We start from the raw sequence: 17,886 nt of genomic DNA on the forward strand, positions 1-17,886 counted from the left end.
TGATAGGAAGCCGCTTGATCTTGCTGGCGCCCTGGGCGACGAAAGGACTGCGTTTTAGTAACCTTTTTTGTGGTTGGGCCCAAAACCTTCTTCTTGTCTGTGGTCTCCGTGAGGAGAGGATCCAGAAGATCACCGAAGAGAAGGTCGCGCTTTAAGGGGCCCTGGGATAACTGCCACTTTTGGCGAACTCCCGCTTGCCAAGGGCGAATCCATAGGAGTCTTCTTGCCGTTGTAGAGGCTGCAATAGACTTAGCAGAAAATCTAGTAGATTGTAAGGTGGCATCAGCCACGTACTGGGCAGCTGCAAAGACCTTGTTGAAGTCTTGTTGACCTCTCAAGTCATCTGGAGGAATGTGCTGTTGAAGTTGGCGAAGCCACAGCAGCATGGCTCTGGAGAAGAAGGAGGCTGCTGCAGAACTTTTAATGGCCCAGGAATCAGCGGAGAAACCTCTTTTGAGCATTTGCTCGATGCGCTTGTCCTCTGGACGGAGGACTTCCTCCGCCTCGCCTGGCACAGCCGCTGCCGAGTGAAGAATTTTGACAGGTTCATCTGGTTTGGGAAAAGATAGAAGCTCTTCATAGGAAGAGGAGAGTTTATACAACTTTCTGTCCTTGGTAGAGGGATTAAGGCCAGAGGCTGGAAAATCCCACTGTTTAAGTAAGGCATCTTTAAATAATTTAGGCATAGGGATTACCTCGTTATCCTCCTGTTCCTCTGTGAAGTAAGGTAAATTCTCCTCCGGGGGATCAGTGGAAGTGGAGGCTTGTTTCTCCTGGGCCGCTAATCCCGTAGAAATTCTAGCTTTGAGGAGGAGAGATTTGAATAGTTGAGAAGGGAAAATAGTAATGGGAGGAGGGACCTTTATTTGGGATTCCTCGTCCTCAGATAAGCCCTGGAAAGGGTCTTCATCCTCCTCTACATCCTCATATTCATCTTGGGAGGACTCTGAGTCATCCTGAATAGGAGCTCTGACCGCTGGGGAAGAACCCAAGGGGCGGGAGGAACGAGAAGGAGGAAGAGGTAAAGGAAGCTCATTGATGGAGGAGAGTTTGGCATCAATGGCTTTGGACAACACAGCAAAAATAGATTGGAACTCAGGAGGTAAACTGGAAATATCAGCAGAAATGGCAGAAGAATCCCTAAAGGCCTGGGAGGATCCTGGCTGGGGGGAATCTTCCATAATATCTGGTTCCTCTGGACCTATGCCCCATAGGTTAGGTTGGGGTCTGTCTAGGTTTGGCTCATCCAGAGATAACACAGGGACCCCAGAAGGAGGCAGGCTAGAGGCCTCTGGTGGGTCTTGACTACTGATTACTTGGGCCTGCACTTTCAAACGTTTTGCTGATTTATCATGAATCTTTTGTAGGGCTAGGTCCCTTCTCTTCTCGGCCCTGGTGACCTTGGTCGAGGGGCGGGCCCCTGGAGAAGAGGAGGAAGAGGCCTGGGGGATACTAGTAATCTCATCGCCTGTAGGCCTGGCCTCTCTGGGACCTTTAGTTGTGCCTCTCTTGGGAAAGGTAGCCATAGTCTGACAATTAACAGAAGACAAGGCTGAGCCAATAATTAAATTATAAGGAGAAGATTTCAAGGACTTCCCAAGAGGAATGGATCCTGCTTCGAGGCCTCGAAGCTGCTGAAACGTGAGGACAATCTGGGCAAACCCAGAGTTCGTGCCCCCAAATCCAGCGGGGCCAGCCTCCCTAAACTTTGCAATTAAGTAAAACCAAGGCACTCTGGTTGGAGGCTAGGCCGGTGGAGAATTTAGCCTGGGACCCCCAAGGCCCGCTCCCGGATCCACGCGGTGGACTGAGGCCTACGCGGCTGGCAGAAGGCCAACACGAGAGGCCTAGATATTTTAAGAAAGGGCGCGAAGGCCTTCGCGCCAAAAAATCGCTTCGTAGAATTTCTTAAGGGGAAAAGCGATCGACTAAGTCCAGGAGACTAAAGGCGTCCCACTCCGCAGGAGGTATTTTATAAGCCCTTAAATATAGTTTTATACAATAATTAAGCAATAATCCAATAATAAATACTTGCACCAGGACCTCCAGGCCAAGGGATTAGAAGAATCCACAAGCGGCCGCAGGAATCGTAACCGGCAAAACCGCCGGGGGAAAACGAAACCGCAACTTCTCCCAAGTAAAAAAGCCTAGCCGCTTTTTATTTTTTTTCCTTTTAAAAACGGCTGGCGCAAATAGTGCAAGTAAATGAATAAAGACAATAAATCTTACTACTTTTTTGAAGGAAAGGTCGAAGGGAAGGTGTTAGAATGTTGAACGAGCATTCACAATACAACCGCAGGATATGCGAACTGAGCGAATTCTGGGGAAGGGGCGGATCCGGCAAGCTTTTTTAATACTAGGCTCAGTTCCACCGGATTGGACATGAGCAACCCCATGTGACTGCTGGACCCGCTCCTTCAGTACGGAGAATCTGAACAGCCCTTCCACGATGCTCAATCTTGTAGGCAAAAAAATAATAATCAAAATACTGAAGATTCAGCAAATGTGAGAATTCTTAATTTGATCGTGTCCTCTTTAACATGGTGTGCACAGAACTACGAAAGTCGTTTTAAAAGTTATATCAATGAAAAGATACATATTTATATGGATCTCACATATAAAGAGTGCAACTCTCTACATTCAGATGTTTCAGTGGGACTTATGTGATACATATTCTTGGTTTCTCTGACAATAAGACAGAAGTTTTAAATACACAGAAACCGTTCAAGATTATTTCCCTTTGTACAATTAGACAATAGTAACCACGTCAGAATGTCATTGTCTTGAAATACGTTTCATGGTTAGTAGGCCAGCCGAACATTTTTGGAAACTTATCCCTTCTTAAATTTTAATGGAAAAAACTGTAAACATGATAAATCATCTTCAAAGCAAAGCCAGTCAGTGAGGGATAACCAAAAAAAAGCACAAAGTAGCATCCGAAGAGAAGGTGGAGATTGGGATTAAACAAATCCTCTTCAAATCAGCACCAAAGCTCAGCCAAACTGTCCATGCAAAATTGTGGAACAAAGACTCCATTCCCAGCCCTTTCATTTTGCCAAGGGCTAAAGCAGCCTCTTCTTTCTCTTCATAACAAAGACACAAAAGTTCCATCATAGATTACAGTGTAATGGAAGCCAGTTGGTAAGGATCTCCGGTATATGTAGCTGACCAAAGCTGCCCTTTTCTTCAGCTTCAACTCCTGGAGTTTGGTGACTAAGGGCCAGAATGGGCAGCTGTGAAATTGGAGCCACAGTCAACGTAATTGTAGGTCTCCAAGGAACTTTGAGATATGTGGCCAATGTAGGAAATTTTCACTGAAGTTCTGGAAGGCAGAAACGAAAGAGAAAAATATGATTTTTTTTTCAAAATCAACCAAAATGTAAGTGGAGTCATCACAACAAACGTATACCTATACTGAAATATTAAATTATGGGCCAGAATGTTTATATTATTCAACATACAAATACAGCAGCTCCACACTGGACAAGGCTCAAGTTAAGCTGCATTCAAACACCACCTGCAAAATTGTAGGGCAACATTGTACATAACAATAAAACTATCTCCGTTTAACACAAAAGAGCAGGATCTACCACTGCCAGTATCTTTTACCATTTGCCATGGAGACCAAAGAGGGTAGGAATTAGAAACCATTTGCAGGGGCACAGACTCCTCACCTCGTTTAAATTTCCTGTATAACTCCACTCTTCTCCTTCAGAAGCCCAGAAAATAATTCCTCAAAATGCAAGTTTGCTAGATAAGGCAGTGGTCAAGTTCAGAGAGTAATTTGGGACCTACTGACATATAAAAGAACTAACAACCCTCCCTTTGTTCCTACCAAACCTGGGTTTTTCCTGGGGTGTGTTTATATGAAAACAATAAGATAAAGGCATTAAATGTGAGAAGAGAAGATTGTTAAATTTTTGGAGAGACTTTTATTATGTGTTAAAACTAATCCAGGATATACATAACAGCTTGATTGTCTTTTCCAGTTGTTGTTTTTAAATAGCAACCCATAATGCCAGCTTTTGGCAACTGCTATCAAAAATCAGCAGACTTATTAAAGGGGGTTGTGGTATTAAGCAAATGATTTTCTAGTATTGGGACAATCATCAAACTAGTTATGAATTTATATTTGGAAATATAAAACAGAAAAGAGGAATGTTTTCTAACCCAAAAGATACACAGATTTTTAAAAAATCCCTAAAAGTTACACACCTCATGAAAATCACAATATTGTGCACTCGGATCTTTGGTAGCGTGCAGAAGAAACTAAAAGAAAAAATCACAAATCTTAATTTAGAAACAAAATGATGCAAGCAATCTTGAAAACTATTATTCTATATCCAGAATATGGTATAGCCAAACTTAACCTTGAGTAAATTTATTGCCAAATCTGTGTTTAGCTTTATTTAGGTTATGGATTTTTTTTTATACCTAAGGCTTTTGTTCAATCAGTCACAATATCCTGGGGTATTCAGTTGTCACTTCCAATTATAAAGCTCACTAGCACTGAAACAATTTTTTAAAAAATACATCCAGGACATGATTATACAACATTCAGTAGATATACCATTTAATGGTAGCATATCGACATAGCAATATCTTTTTAGGAATACATTTTCTTTTGGACTATTTCTAGGAAAATATTCTACACATACTTTTCAGACTATTCAAACAATTAATATATATACATATATTTAAGGTTGGGTTCATTCAGTGGTTTAAAGCAATGAGAAAGATTATGGCTCCTGAAGTATCTAGAACAGTGATGGCAAAACTATGGCACGACAGGTGGCACACGGAGTTATATCTGCTGGCACGCGAGCCATTGCCCTAACTCAGCTCCAACATGCATGTGTGCCAGCCAGCTGATTCTTGGCTCACATAGAGGCTCTGGGAGGGCGTTTTTGGCTTCTAAAGAGCCACCAGGGGGATGGGGAAGGGTGTTTTTACCCTCCCCTCAGCTCCAAGGAAGCCTTTGGAGCCTGGGAGGGGCGAAACATGCGCCTGCTGGGCCCACCAGAAGTTGGGAAACAGGCTGTTTCCAGCCTCCAGAGGGCGGGGGAAACTGTTTTCGCCCTCTCCAGGCATTGAATTATGGGTGTGGGCCCTCACACATGCACGATAGCACAAGCCCATGCTCTTTCAGCACCCAAGGAAAAAAAGGTTTGCCATCACTGGTCTAGAAGGTACTCTGAATTATTATTATTTTACATGGAAGCTTTTAAAGTTTTCCGAATGGGAATAAGAAGGGATTATACTTGGAAATCTTGAACAAAATTGAAGGCTTACACACAAATCACAACCCCCATTGGCCCTCTCTCGTAGAAGGAGCTGCCATAGTTCTACTGCGTATATAAGATAAGATAGCTTTATCTTTATTAGGGAACCTAGCAATGGCAACTATCTCACAGCAAATATTGTATTTCTTCATTACACGTCAAACGCCAAAAACACAAACTACTCACTATACATAAGGTCCACCCATTTCAGCTTTCATGGTGAAATTCACCTGGAAAAACACAAGTTGTGAATTAAGTATACATCAGCAACAATAAAGGACTCTGAAGCAAGCGTTTGCGTCTTCACAAAGAGGTTGCCATAGTGGACGGTGCCAGTCACAAAAAACCCTCCAAACAAAAAACAAGGCATTCATATCCACACATGCGCTCAATATTCAGATTATCTTTCTCTTTTTTAATGAGGGAAACAGCAATAAATAAAGTCAGGCGTTGCATTTCCCCCCCCAAGAATATATGGGGTCTATTTTAAGTCAAGAGACATTCTTTATACATTTATTTATATATAAAATTGTAGAGCTAGTCATCTTAGAGCACAATTTTGGGTGGCAACAAATCCCAAGCATTTTGGACTTCCTAAGTTTCCTGTTTATTGACTTTTCAGGAAAATAATTTAAAAATACATGTCATATTGCAAGGAGCCAACAGAGGAGTCCATGGGGACACTGGTTCTTTTAGGAGCCAAATTGTCTTTCACTCTTCAGTTAGCAAGAACAGTTGGTTCCCAAACTTGTCAACTTTAGGACTTGTGGACTACAACTCCCAGAATTCCCCAGCCATCAATGGCTGGCTGGAAAATTCTGGGAGTTGAAGTCCATGCGTCTTAAAGTTGCAAGATTGGGAGCCCCCGAACTACAAGATTGTCTGTTCTTATTACACTCAGTCCCTCTCTCCATACATCTTAGTTTCATGTAAAATAATTGCCATACCAGCTGATCGCTCAGTGGCTGGATATGAGTAACATTGTTGATTTGTTGGGTTCCAACCACAGTGTTCATGTATTGCACCTGACTGGACAAGTTTGTCACTGCTACAGAATAGAAATTGGAATTCCGGATCCGAAGAGTGGCCTGTGGACAGGAGAGAGGAAGGGAAAGTACTGAAAACAGACTTCCAGTTACCTAAGACATCTAACTTTATTAAGGTTAATGTACTGGACCTTACTGTAATGGAAAGAATGACTAGGGAGTTTTTTTCATCAAACCAGACTGTAACCACTTTAATGCCGTTGTCATCCACAAGCACTGAATGTGGAAAAAGAAAGAAGACCACCAACCCTGATGCCAGAAGACAGAGCAGCACTGACACAGAGACGTAAAGCTTCCTGCAGAAGACAAGGAAACAATAGTTCAAGCAATTTTGCTATGCTCAGGTCCTGCAGGCAGATCTTGCTATATATTGCAAAAGGCTCTGTGTTCTACTTAGTGATAGAACGGGAAGACCTTCTACTTTAATATTTAATTCATGAATGCATCTCAACATTATACTATTGTTTACCATTTGCAAAATTCTGAGTGTGCCTATCAGACATTACAAGATCTGGAGAATGAGTTGATTATACAGGGGAATCTACTCAGCCATTCTAAGATGTATCTTTTGTTTTTCGGGAGACGCAAATCAAGTTACAACAAAATATTTCACCCTAGCCTGAAAATAGCCAAATATGCCAAATACTTTTTGTTCCCCGAGACAATTTAGGACAGGGCCCTATACAACCTTAAGCAAGAATTAGATTTCCCATGCTATGGCTAAGACTTCAATCGATTTCTGACTTTAATTTATAAAATTAAAGGTAAGCCTTCTCTATTTGTATCTTTCTGTTACAAACTACTACTACTCTTAAAACTGCTTTAGCTATTTATACTGACCCTTTTCAAATAAGATTACAGTGAGGACAATGAAAATTCTAACCCAAATTCTCAATTCCAAATCTCAACAGCCTCAGTCTGTGTAACATATAATAAAGGGTACTGAAAACTGTTAATCCAGTAGCATGCGAAGAATCATCAAGTTCCCAGTCATTCTTCAATTAAAACAGTTTCTCAACCGTAGCAAGTAGTCTGAACTTCAATTTGCTAAACAAATAACTTAGCAAATAGTCTGAATTTCAACTCTGCTAAACAAATAATTCTCACCACTGTCAAACTATTTACTAAGTCTGCTCTACTATTAATCTTCTCATCGTTCCCATCACCCATCTCCTTTCACAAATGACTGTATCACTAACTTTGTTGCTTGTATCCTTATGATTTATATTGACTGGTTTCTAATATGATTTGATTGCTTATTTGTAACTGGACTATCATTACCTTATGATTCTTGATGAACGTATTATTTTATATGCACGTGCACCAAGACAAATTCCTTGTGTGTCCAATCTCACTTGGCCAATAAAAATTCTATTCTATTCTAATTTCCAGATTTCCCAGCCACCATGTTGGCTGAGGAATTCTGGGAGTTGACGTACAGACATCTTAAAGTTGCCAAGTTTGAGAAACTTTAAAATATGCCCTTCATGAAATTTCATTCCCAAAAATAATACTTCCACTTCAGTCCATGACAATGCCTCTCGCCATAGACATGTCAATCAATATTCTTTGTTGTTCAAGGACATTTCCACACCTAAGATTTAAGTTATTTGAAACGATACCTACTGAAAATAATCATAAACAGACAGGGAGGGGGGGAGAGAAAGGGGGGAAGGGAGAGATAACAACAACAACAACAACAATAATAATAATAATCAATCCCAGGAGACAGCAGAATTGAGGAGAAGCAGCTAGAGAAATTAGTGAAATACGAAGATCTAAAAATTGAGCTGCAGCAACTCTGGCATAAGCCAGTGAAAGTGGTCCCTGTAGTACTTGGCACGCTGGGTGCAGTACCAAAGGATCTCAGCGGACATTTGAAAACCATCGGAATTGACAAAATCTCCATCTGTCAATTGCAAAAGGCCGCTTTACTGGGATCGGCAAACATAATTCGCCGCTACATCACACAGTCCTAGGTGCTTGGGAAGCGCCCGACTGGTGATGAAATACGAAATCCAGCATAGTGATCTCGTTCGCTGTGTTGTACTGACATAATAATAATAATTTATTAGATTTGTATGCCGCCCCTCTCTGAGGATTCAGAGCAGATGAGCTGCACTGAAAAAAAACCCCAATCATGGCAGAATTCACTTGGTAATGGTAGGGACAGACTGAAGATAGCAAATTGTATTGGTAGTCTGATCACATTAAGTTATAATACAGAAGTACCCAGATATTTTAGAGATTAAAATTACTTCCAAGCATTCTCAACTGACATGGGTGGGGTTGAAAATACAAGTCGCTTTTCAGCTGGATATACATTTGTTTCATGCCCGCTCAAATTATATACGCTACACAAGAAAAGGGAATTAATTATTCCTATATACTTACGTTCTTTGAGGTTTTAATCTTTGATCATGATACGGAATCAAAGCAACCAGTTCGTTAACTTGCTCTGGAGACAAAAGCAATAATAACCGTGAGTACCAGCCTCTCTGTGTCATAGTGAGAAAGAACCATTTTAGTCTTACTTTAAATGCAGTGTGAGTGGAAGTGAAGAACTCATCATTTTAAAAGTTACATATTTTTTATCTTCATACCAAGAAAAGACAACATGTAACAAGCTTAGTAAAATGTAATAAGTTTAGTAAAACCTCCCTGGAGCACAAGACTATATATTGTCTTGCAAGGGAATTTTAATTTAAATAAACAGATGCTCATTGCTTAAGGAGGATTTTCCTTCACCAGGCAAAAATAAAGCAGGTCTCATAGCCACTGTATTTGATTATATGCAATATACTAGTGGAACTTTAAGTCTCAGGGCACCAGACAAAAGATATTGCATCTAATGTCAGCAGCAATATAAGGTTAACGAGTAAATCTAACTAGTTTCACTCCTGGTGCTAAGCTGCACACCACAATTTACAAGTCCAAAATAGTAGCATTTCATACCCCAAGGAAACCACATGCCTTAGTGTAATACATAAACCATATCTGTCAATGCTTTTACCTGAGGAGGGATTTCATTTCAGACAGATTAACCCCAAGGGCCTTAGTAACTGTATGTGTGATTGTGGCAACAAATCAAGGCAGAGACGGGAGGAAGAGAATCAAGAACATTTTGTTCATTTATTCATATTTACGTAACTGCTCGTGTCACAATCACGTGACTCTGGGTGGCGTACAACTAACTTCTAAACAGTATTAATATTGTAATAATAATTACAAAATTTAAAAGAGATCGGGAGAAGAGGACATGTTAATTGCCCAGAGGTCATTTCAATATTTTGCTAATCCCCTGGATGCCTAGGCCTCAACCAGGTCTTAAGGATCTCCAGAAAGTTAAAAGGGATGAGACCAGCCTTACTTTGTGGGAAAGGGGATTCCATAAAATGGAAAGAGGACACAGCAGAAAAGCCCTCAATTAAACATGATCTGCAGGATGGGCAGATGTAATTAGGGAGAGGAAGTCCCTCATATAATGCAGCCCATGTCATGTAGGTAAAACAAAGTGAGGTGGAACAAATTTTCAAAACCGGGCCCTGATGAACTGTTCTAGCAATAAGATTATAGAACTCCAACTCAAAAAACAATGGCAAGACTTCTGCCCTGAAACAAAATTCTCCAAACAACCCCAACCCCATTACGTCATCATCCCTTGTGTCAATCAAGGACACAAATGATAAACACCACACTAAAGATAGAAGGTCTTAAGCATCAAATGTATCAGGAAGGACTTCGTGAACTCAATCTGTATAGTCTGGAGGACAGAAGGAAAAGGGGGGACATGATCGAAACATTTAAATGTTAAAGGGTTAAATAAGGTCCAGGAGGGGTGTTTTTAATAGGAAAGTGAACACAAGAACAAGGGGACACAATCTGAAGTTAGTTGGGGGAAAGATCAAAAGCAACATGAGAAAATATTATTTTACTGAAAGAGTAGTAGATCCTTGGAACAAACTTCCAGCAGACATGGTTGGTAAATCCACAGTAACTGAATTTAAACATGCCTGGGATAAACATATATCCATCCTAAGATAAAATGCAGAAAATAGTAGAAGGGCAGACTAGATGGACCATGAGGTCTTTTTCTGCCGTCAGTCTTCTATGTTTCTATGTTTCTAAGATTCCCCGCAGAGCAATGCATGCAAACCAAGCTGGATTAAAGAGATAAAACCCAATCAGAGAACGGAAAGGAAGTTTTAAATAACATTCCATTCATTTCACAATAAAGTTATTCTTCAACTGTTGTCATTACCCCTCGAGGTGAAACATGAAACAGCAGCAGGAATTGCTGAAGGTGAGGAAGTGAGGAAAGAGGGGTATGCTAGGACCACGAAATGTCCTCATCCAAAATTCAACAAAAATGGGACACATAAAATTACCTGAAGGAATGCAGCCGGTGCCTTGGCAGGAGGGACAGGTGATGCTGTCTCGACCAGTGAATTCCACATACGGAAACTTGGCAATATCTTCTTGTCGGTCTTTATTGGCCAATAAGTCCTCCTCATTCTCTTTCTGCCTCCTGGAGCAATGGTTACTTGAGTCCACCGAATGGAAAGACCCCATTGCAACTAGTATTCAGGGTAATCCGGCATGAAACTAAGTAAATTAGAGGGGGGAAATTTACACCGGAGTAAGAATCTTCCAACATTAGCACAAATTTCACATGGACAACAGAGTCTTAAAAATGGATGCCTTCCAATAATCCAAATCCCAAAGGAAAACATCCAAAAAGATCTATACACAGGATGTGCCTTTTTTGTTTGGTTGATTTTGTTTTTGTCTTGTTTTAGGAGGAGGGGAATTCACGGTGCATTATGTTACCTAAACAAGGGAAGTGATTATCTCTGTATAATTGTATTAGAAGAGAGGAGGTATTCCATTTATCCAAGATTAGCCTATTCTATAATCCTATTTAGGAACAAGATAAGTATTAGAGTGGGGGAGGACACCCAATGCTTTCCAAATATTTTGGATTATGGTTATCCATAACCTCAAAGAGAACAGAATTAAAGTACAGTGGTACCTCTACTTAAGAATACCTCTATTTAAGAACTTTTTCTAGATAAGAACCAGGTGTTCAAGATTTTTTTTGCCTCTTCTTAAGAACCATTTTCTACTTAAGAACACGAGCCTGGAAAAATTTCCCAGGAAATTTGAGAGCAGCATGAAGGCCCGGCCAGTTTCCTGCCATTCCCCCTTTAATCCCGGCCATCTCGGGCTTTTCTGGGCTGGCAGAGGAGCCTTTTGGTGCATTTTTCTTTCTCTAGGCGCTTGGAGAGGGAATAAACCTCTGCCAGCGCCTAGAGAAAAGAAACGCTCCCTTCGCTCTGGGCAGTGACTGTCCTCCTCCTCTTCTTCCTCCTCCTCCTCCCACCCAAATTCCAAGCTTTTATTTCTTTCCTAATGGGTTCGCATGCATTATTTGCTTTTACATTGATTCCTATGGGGAAAATTGCTTCTGCTTACAAACTTTTCTACTTAAGAACCTGGTCACGGAACGAATTCAGTTCTTAAGGAGAGATACCACTGTATCTGGAGAGGTATATATGTGATTAAAGATATACTTCTGGAGTCAGAAAAAGAAAATACAAGAACTATTAACCAGTATCAACTAATTAGGAATAAAGATTTTAATCACATTATAGAAGTTTCCATTTTTTGTCATAGGCACACCATTTAATATTTTTACAAGTTATAAAATCAGCAGACTTATCTACATGAAATGATACAGCAACTGAAGGGCTGCTGTATACATGATATAGCTTTCTGAACTTATTATGAAACTCTCCTTTGAGGGAATTGAAAGTGTTTTATTAACCTTCCCCAAATTGGTGTACTTCATGTACTTAGAGATTGCCAAATATTGCTTTCAAACAGGCAGCAGGGAGCAAGAAATGATACACTTCTGAGTTTTCTTCAATAAATGAGATAATTAAGATAATTAAGCCATCTTTAAAGGATGGCAGGCACAGTTGAAATTTGAGGAACATGTCATTGGTGCACCCCAACTATTGTTCATGATCAGGCACAAAGCACTTAACTTTCCAGGAAGCGGCCCTCTGCTATTACCTTTGCCCTCAACTTGGTCTGTATCATCCAATTTAATTTCCTCTCCATTTTTCTGGGAAAGTAGACCTACTATCAAGCACTATGCTTAACTGCAATCACCACCATTTTCTTTCCAAGGACTGAAATCATCCTGATACAAGGTGAACCTGATGCTTCACTGCGTGTGCCCTATTTTCATTAGTGTATTTTATGCAAGAATTGTTTTGAGATGGGGGGAAAATAAAACTTTGATTTTATGTTCCGCTGATAAGATAGCTTTGTTGTTGTTACAGAAATGGCTATTGCATATGATTATATAAAAAGTAAAAAGTTGAGAGATTTATGTTACCACCTAATTCTACTGCATCAAAAGGAGTCTGGAAATTAATGCTTTTTGCTTTTTTCTCTCTCTTCTTTTTTCTCTTCTCCTTTTCCTCTCTATTTTCCCATTATTTTCATTTTTGTTTGTACATTTTAAAAATATTTTAATAAATTGACAAAATATTTAAATTGGGAAAAGAATTGTTTTCAAAGTTAATTTTTTTTATTAAAAAAAGTTAAAATTGGATGAAACAAGACATTTTGATAAATACTAAGGAAGGCGGATGCAAGATAACCACTAACCATACTAAACAAATAATTCCCTCAACACTGTCAGACTTTCTACTAAATCTACACTTCTACTAGTTTTTCTCATCATTCCTATCACCCATTTCCTCCCATGTTGACTGTATGACTGTAACTTGTTGCTTATATCCTAAGATTTTTATTAATATTGCTTCTTCATTGCTTATTTGACCCCTATGACAATCATTAAGTGTTGTACCACATGATTCTTGACAAATGTATGTTTTATTTTATGTACGCTGAGAACATATGCACCAAGACAAATTCCTTGTGTGTCCAATCACACTTGGCCAATAAAAAATCTATCTATCTATCTATCTATCTATCTATCTATCTATCTATCTATCTATCTATCTATCTATCTATCTATCTATCTATCTAAGACCACAATGTCTACTTTTGAATTAAGCTCAGTTTCTAACACTTTTAATAGAAAAGTAATGTAATACCAACATTTTTAGGGAATGTTCTCTATTATAACTCTCCTTTAATCACACCTCTATAACAGTGCTAAAGCAGTGCTAATTAGTCATTTTTATTTAAGGAAATTCTAGTGCTGAGGCTGAGCCCAAAATATAAATTACAGTGCTGTACTGCATCCTAACAAGGGTACAAGCAGTATGAGAGAAGGTTCATACCAAAAGTGTGATCAAAATAATGCCATCACAATGCAAAGGAAAAGAGTTGGGTGAACAATCTGCCTGTGGGATTCTGCAACTTGGGAGTTGCAACTGAAGAAACGCAGCTGCTGTGGATACAACACAGCTTCTATTACAAAATGAATGGAGAAGAAAAACAACATAGACCCTTCAACCCAACCCCCTCCAAAAACAATACTTCGATTGTAAACTTTTCTCCCCACAGTTAAGCCCATGCATTGCATCACTGCAGGAAAATTTAGGGCTACAACTGGCAGAGACTACAGCTATCAATACTTCACAAGCAATTAAATTGATAAAGCCACCCCGAGTTTTCGGAGAGGGGCGGCATACAAATCCAAATAATTAATTAATTAATTAATAAATAAATAAATAAATAAATAAATAAATAAATAAATGAATGAATGAATGAATGAATGAATGAATGAATGAATGAATGAATGAATGTTCCACTGACCGAAGGGGCAGAATTCCAATAGGAATTAATTTCGTCCTGAATGTTCCGTGAAAATACACTTGGGAATTCAAAAGCTCTGGTCTCCTCCTGATACGTTAGGTTACAGCAACCTCCATCCTCAGAGTGGAACGACTACTCTGATTACTAATACCCTGATTACTAATGACCACAATTGACTGTTGCTAAGCGAGATTATTGTTGAGCTTTGCCCCATTTTAAGGACCTTTCTTGCTAGAGTAGTTAACTGAATCACTGCAGCGGTCAAATTAGTAACACTGTTAAGCAAGTCCATCTTCCCCCTTGACTTTGTTTGTCAAAAAGTTGCAAAAGGTGACCCAAGGATGCTGCAACCCTGACAAATATGAGTCAGTTGCCAACCATCTGAATGTCGATTACTGTATATGTTCATTAGGGAGAAGTTGCAATGGTCAGAAGTATGAATAATGTTCCAAAATCACTTTTTTCCAGTGCCATTATAACATTGGTCACTAAACGAACTGTTGCAAGTCGAGGACTACCAGCAATAGCAACTTAAGACGTATATGCCGCTTCAGAGCGCTGGACAGCTCTGTCTAAGCTGTTTACAGAGTCAGCATGTTGCCTCCAACAATCTGGGTCCTCATTTTATTGGACCTCGGAAGGATGAAAGGCTGAGTTAACCTCCATAGTATGAGCCTCAATATTCATCCACAATATATTGACAGGAGAAACCCCCTCAGCCCATTCCACAAGAAGCCACCCTCACTGGTTGCTGTGAAAAAAACTACCAGAACATCTTGAGCTCCTTGGAAGAAAGGGCAGGCTCAGGGGCATATAAATATAAACAAACTCAAGCGTTGCTTTGCAGCAGGGGTAGGCAAAGTTGGCTCTTCTATGACATGAGGACTTCAACTCCCAGAATTCCTGAGCTAGCAAGATTGGCTCAGGAATTCTGGGAGTTGAAGTCCACAAATCCTGTACAGAGGAGCCAACTTTGCCTACCCCTCTTTGCAGTCTATACCAGGAGGCTCCAACCTTGGCAACTTTAAGCCCGGTGGACTTCAAATCCCAGAATTCCACCAGGCAACAAGGTGGGATAGCAGCAAGGATCGTGTTTATGCAAGGATGGAAAGACCCTCAAACCCCCCTGGAGAAGGGAATTATAAAGGAAATTTAAGAGTGTGCTGAAATGGGACAGATTGACGATGGAGTTAAATGGACAAAAAGACTCCGAGTATAATAATATATGGATTAAATGGTATGAATGGACAAAAGAAAGAGGATGAGACAACATGGGATGAACACTACGAATTGATAAAAAGGAAAAGCAATGTACAATGTATACATTTTCAAGTATTATAATATATAAACTGCTCAAAAAAATAAAGGGAACACTCAGATAATCCATCCTGGATCTGAATGAATGAAATAGTCTCATTGAATATTTCATTTGCACAACTATTCCATTTGCACTACAGCATGTGAAATTGACTGTCAATCGGTGTTGCTTCCTAAGTGGACATTTTGATTTCACAGAAGTTTGATTTACTTTAAGTTATATTCTGCTTTTGAAGTGTTCCCTTTATTTTTTTCAGCAGTATATAAAGTATAAAATATATAAAGTATATAAAGCATTAATATTAATGTACATGGATGGATGTAGATCTGTTTAGGAATATTAAGACGTGAAAAATATGGAAATAAATAAAAATAAATAAATACAAATAAAGTTGCCAAGGTTGGAGACCTATGGTCCTTGCAACGGGATGCAAAACGTTAAGTTGTTGCTCTTGCTGTTGCTACATCCACCGTCCCTCTTTCCCACCCGCCCCAGCTTAACTTCTGGGAGCCCCTCCTTGCTGGTAAGAAACCCCACCGCCAGCCCTCCTCCCCCACGCCTCTCATTAACCATCATTAAACCTCGGGTCTCCCGCCCCGCAAACCAACCTGCAGTCGCCTAACCAAACTCTCCCTGCCGAAGCCGCTGTCCTCTCTCTTTAGTAAAGCTGCCGCTTATTGCGTCACCGTGCGGAACTCTCCCTCCCCTCCCTCCCCGCGCCTTTCTCAAAGCGGCACGACGCGAGCGACGTGAAGGCGTCCGAGAGGATTTCAGCCCCGGCGATCGCTGCCAACTGCGCATGCGGGAGCGCGAAGCAGGCGGACTGCGCTCTTAGGCGTGCGCTGGAGCGTGCCGTCACGTGAACGCTTCTGCCTGCGGACATGGACCCGCCTTTTGTCTGCGTTACTTTTGTATGCAGCTGAGGGGAGCGGGTGATGGCGGCTGTGTTCTTGCCATTGATCGCTAACGACGGCAAAGCGATTCAATGAGTCATTAAGCCCTTGGCTTCATTTCCTTCATGAATTTAAGTGATGTCTGGAAAAGGCAAATCCAGGGATTATTTGTTTGTTTTATTTATTTATTTGTCAAACATGTATAGGATAGTAGTAATTTGTAACATAAATAAAAAAATAACGATAAAAGAGGACAATAGGACGGGGACGGTGGGCACAGTGGTGCGCTTATGCACGTCCCTTACAGACCTCTTAGGAATGGGGTGATATATATACGTATATATATATGGATGTAGCCTATGATTTTCTCATATATGTTGTATTTCTGACGAACATAAATTTGCAATTTTTTTAATCTTAAAAAAAAACAACTAAAGCACAATGCTTTCCAGTGGTTCCGCAAATATTATAAGATACTAATGTCCAAGTAAATTCATAAATTGGGATTTGAGCTTCCGATTCCTTAATCACTGGCTAGTTCCTTAGAAATATGTGACTGATTCAGGATTATTATTTATTTATTTGATCGATCGATTGATTGATTGATTGATTGATTGATTGATTTCTAGGTTGCCCTTCTCCTGAGACTCAGGGCAGCCTAGAAGGCACCAAAATACAGAAACTGGTGCTAAATGTCAAGGTTCCAGGTAACATCCAATTTTAAATCAAAGTCCATATCAAAGCAGTACTCAAAAGTTCCAATTTATTTCCGGAGCCATACTGGCACCTCCACCGGGGAACCCGAATCTGAGCTCCCCACCCAGTTGAAAGTTCACATGCCTTGCCTCCCACCTACAAACTTGTCACTTTGCCCACTCAGGTTATGCCCGCTTGGCAACTCCTTCCGTTTCTGCCCAGGTGGTGGACATATGATAGCCTTGAACTTCTTGAAAGAATGCTTTGTAATTGGATCTGCTACCCTCATGAAATCACCCCACACAAGTTCCCATAAGCATCAGGCCTTCTACAGATAGTGTGGCAAGCCGTTGATTTACTATCAACTTCTGCGCTGGCGTGACAATAAAACGATCTAGCCAAAACATCAATATGTTATATCACTTCAATCAGCTTTGCCATGAACTTATCTACTCCACCACTGTCAGCTTTGCCATACACACAGTCTCCTCCCAATACAAAGGCCCAGGGAAAAAAGCTAAAGTTTTGATAATTGTGTTGTATCCTGTAATGGCTACCTTGTAACTCTGTAAATAGTTTGTTCCTCTTTCAGCGCTGTCTGAGCCCAAGCAGGAAGTCGCTCCTGATTGGCTCAGACGCGGCCGGCTCTGGCTTTGGCGGGAACCGCAAATATATAAAAGGAGCGGTTTCTCCAGCCAGAGTCAGTCGGTACTCGCTGAATTGTCACTTTACCTTGCTGAGCTGTCACTTATTCTCTGAGCTGAATAAAAGTACCGATTGCTCCAAACCCTGTCTCTGGGTCTACTTCACTGGCGACGAACGGACGGAAGAAACTTCGCGTGCAACATGGA

The 17,886-nt window shown here is 40.5% G+C and overlaps 1 protein-coding gene across 1 annotated transcript; it reads right to left on the reverse strand.

Moving 5' to 3' along the window:
• Window positions 1–2,567: 2,567 nt before the first annotated feature.
• TMEM106C (transmembrane protein 106C) lies at window positions 2,568–16,327 on the reverse strand. Its single transcript, XM_070740739.1, has 8 exons — window positions 16,055–16,327; window positions 10,717–10,933; window positions 8,723–8,786; window positions 6,465–6,624; window positions 6,230–6,370; window positions 5,469–5,512; window positions 4,216–4,269; window positions 2,568–3,322 (listed from the first exon to the last, which is right to left on the reverse strand). The coding sequence occupies exons 2-8, from the start codon at window positions 10,898–10,900 to the stop codon at window positions 3,214–3,216; spliced, it is 756 nt and encodes a 251-aa protein (XP_070596840.1). The 5' UTR covers window positions 10,901–10,933; window positions 16,055–16,327; the 3' UTR covers window positions 2,568–3,213.
• Between the last annotated feature and the right edge of the window lie 1,559 nt (window positions 16,328–17,886).

This window comes from Erythrolamprus reginae, chromosome 2, assembly GCF_031021105.1.
Source record: "Erythrolamprus reginae isolate rEryReg1 chromosome 2, rEryReg1.hap1, whole genome shotgun sequence".
NCBI classification, from domain to species: Eukaryota; Metazoa; Chordata; class Lepidosauria; order Squamata; family Dipsadidae; genus Erythrolamprus; species Erythrolamprus reginae.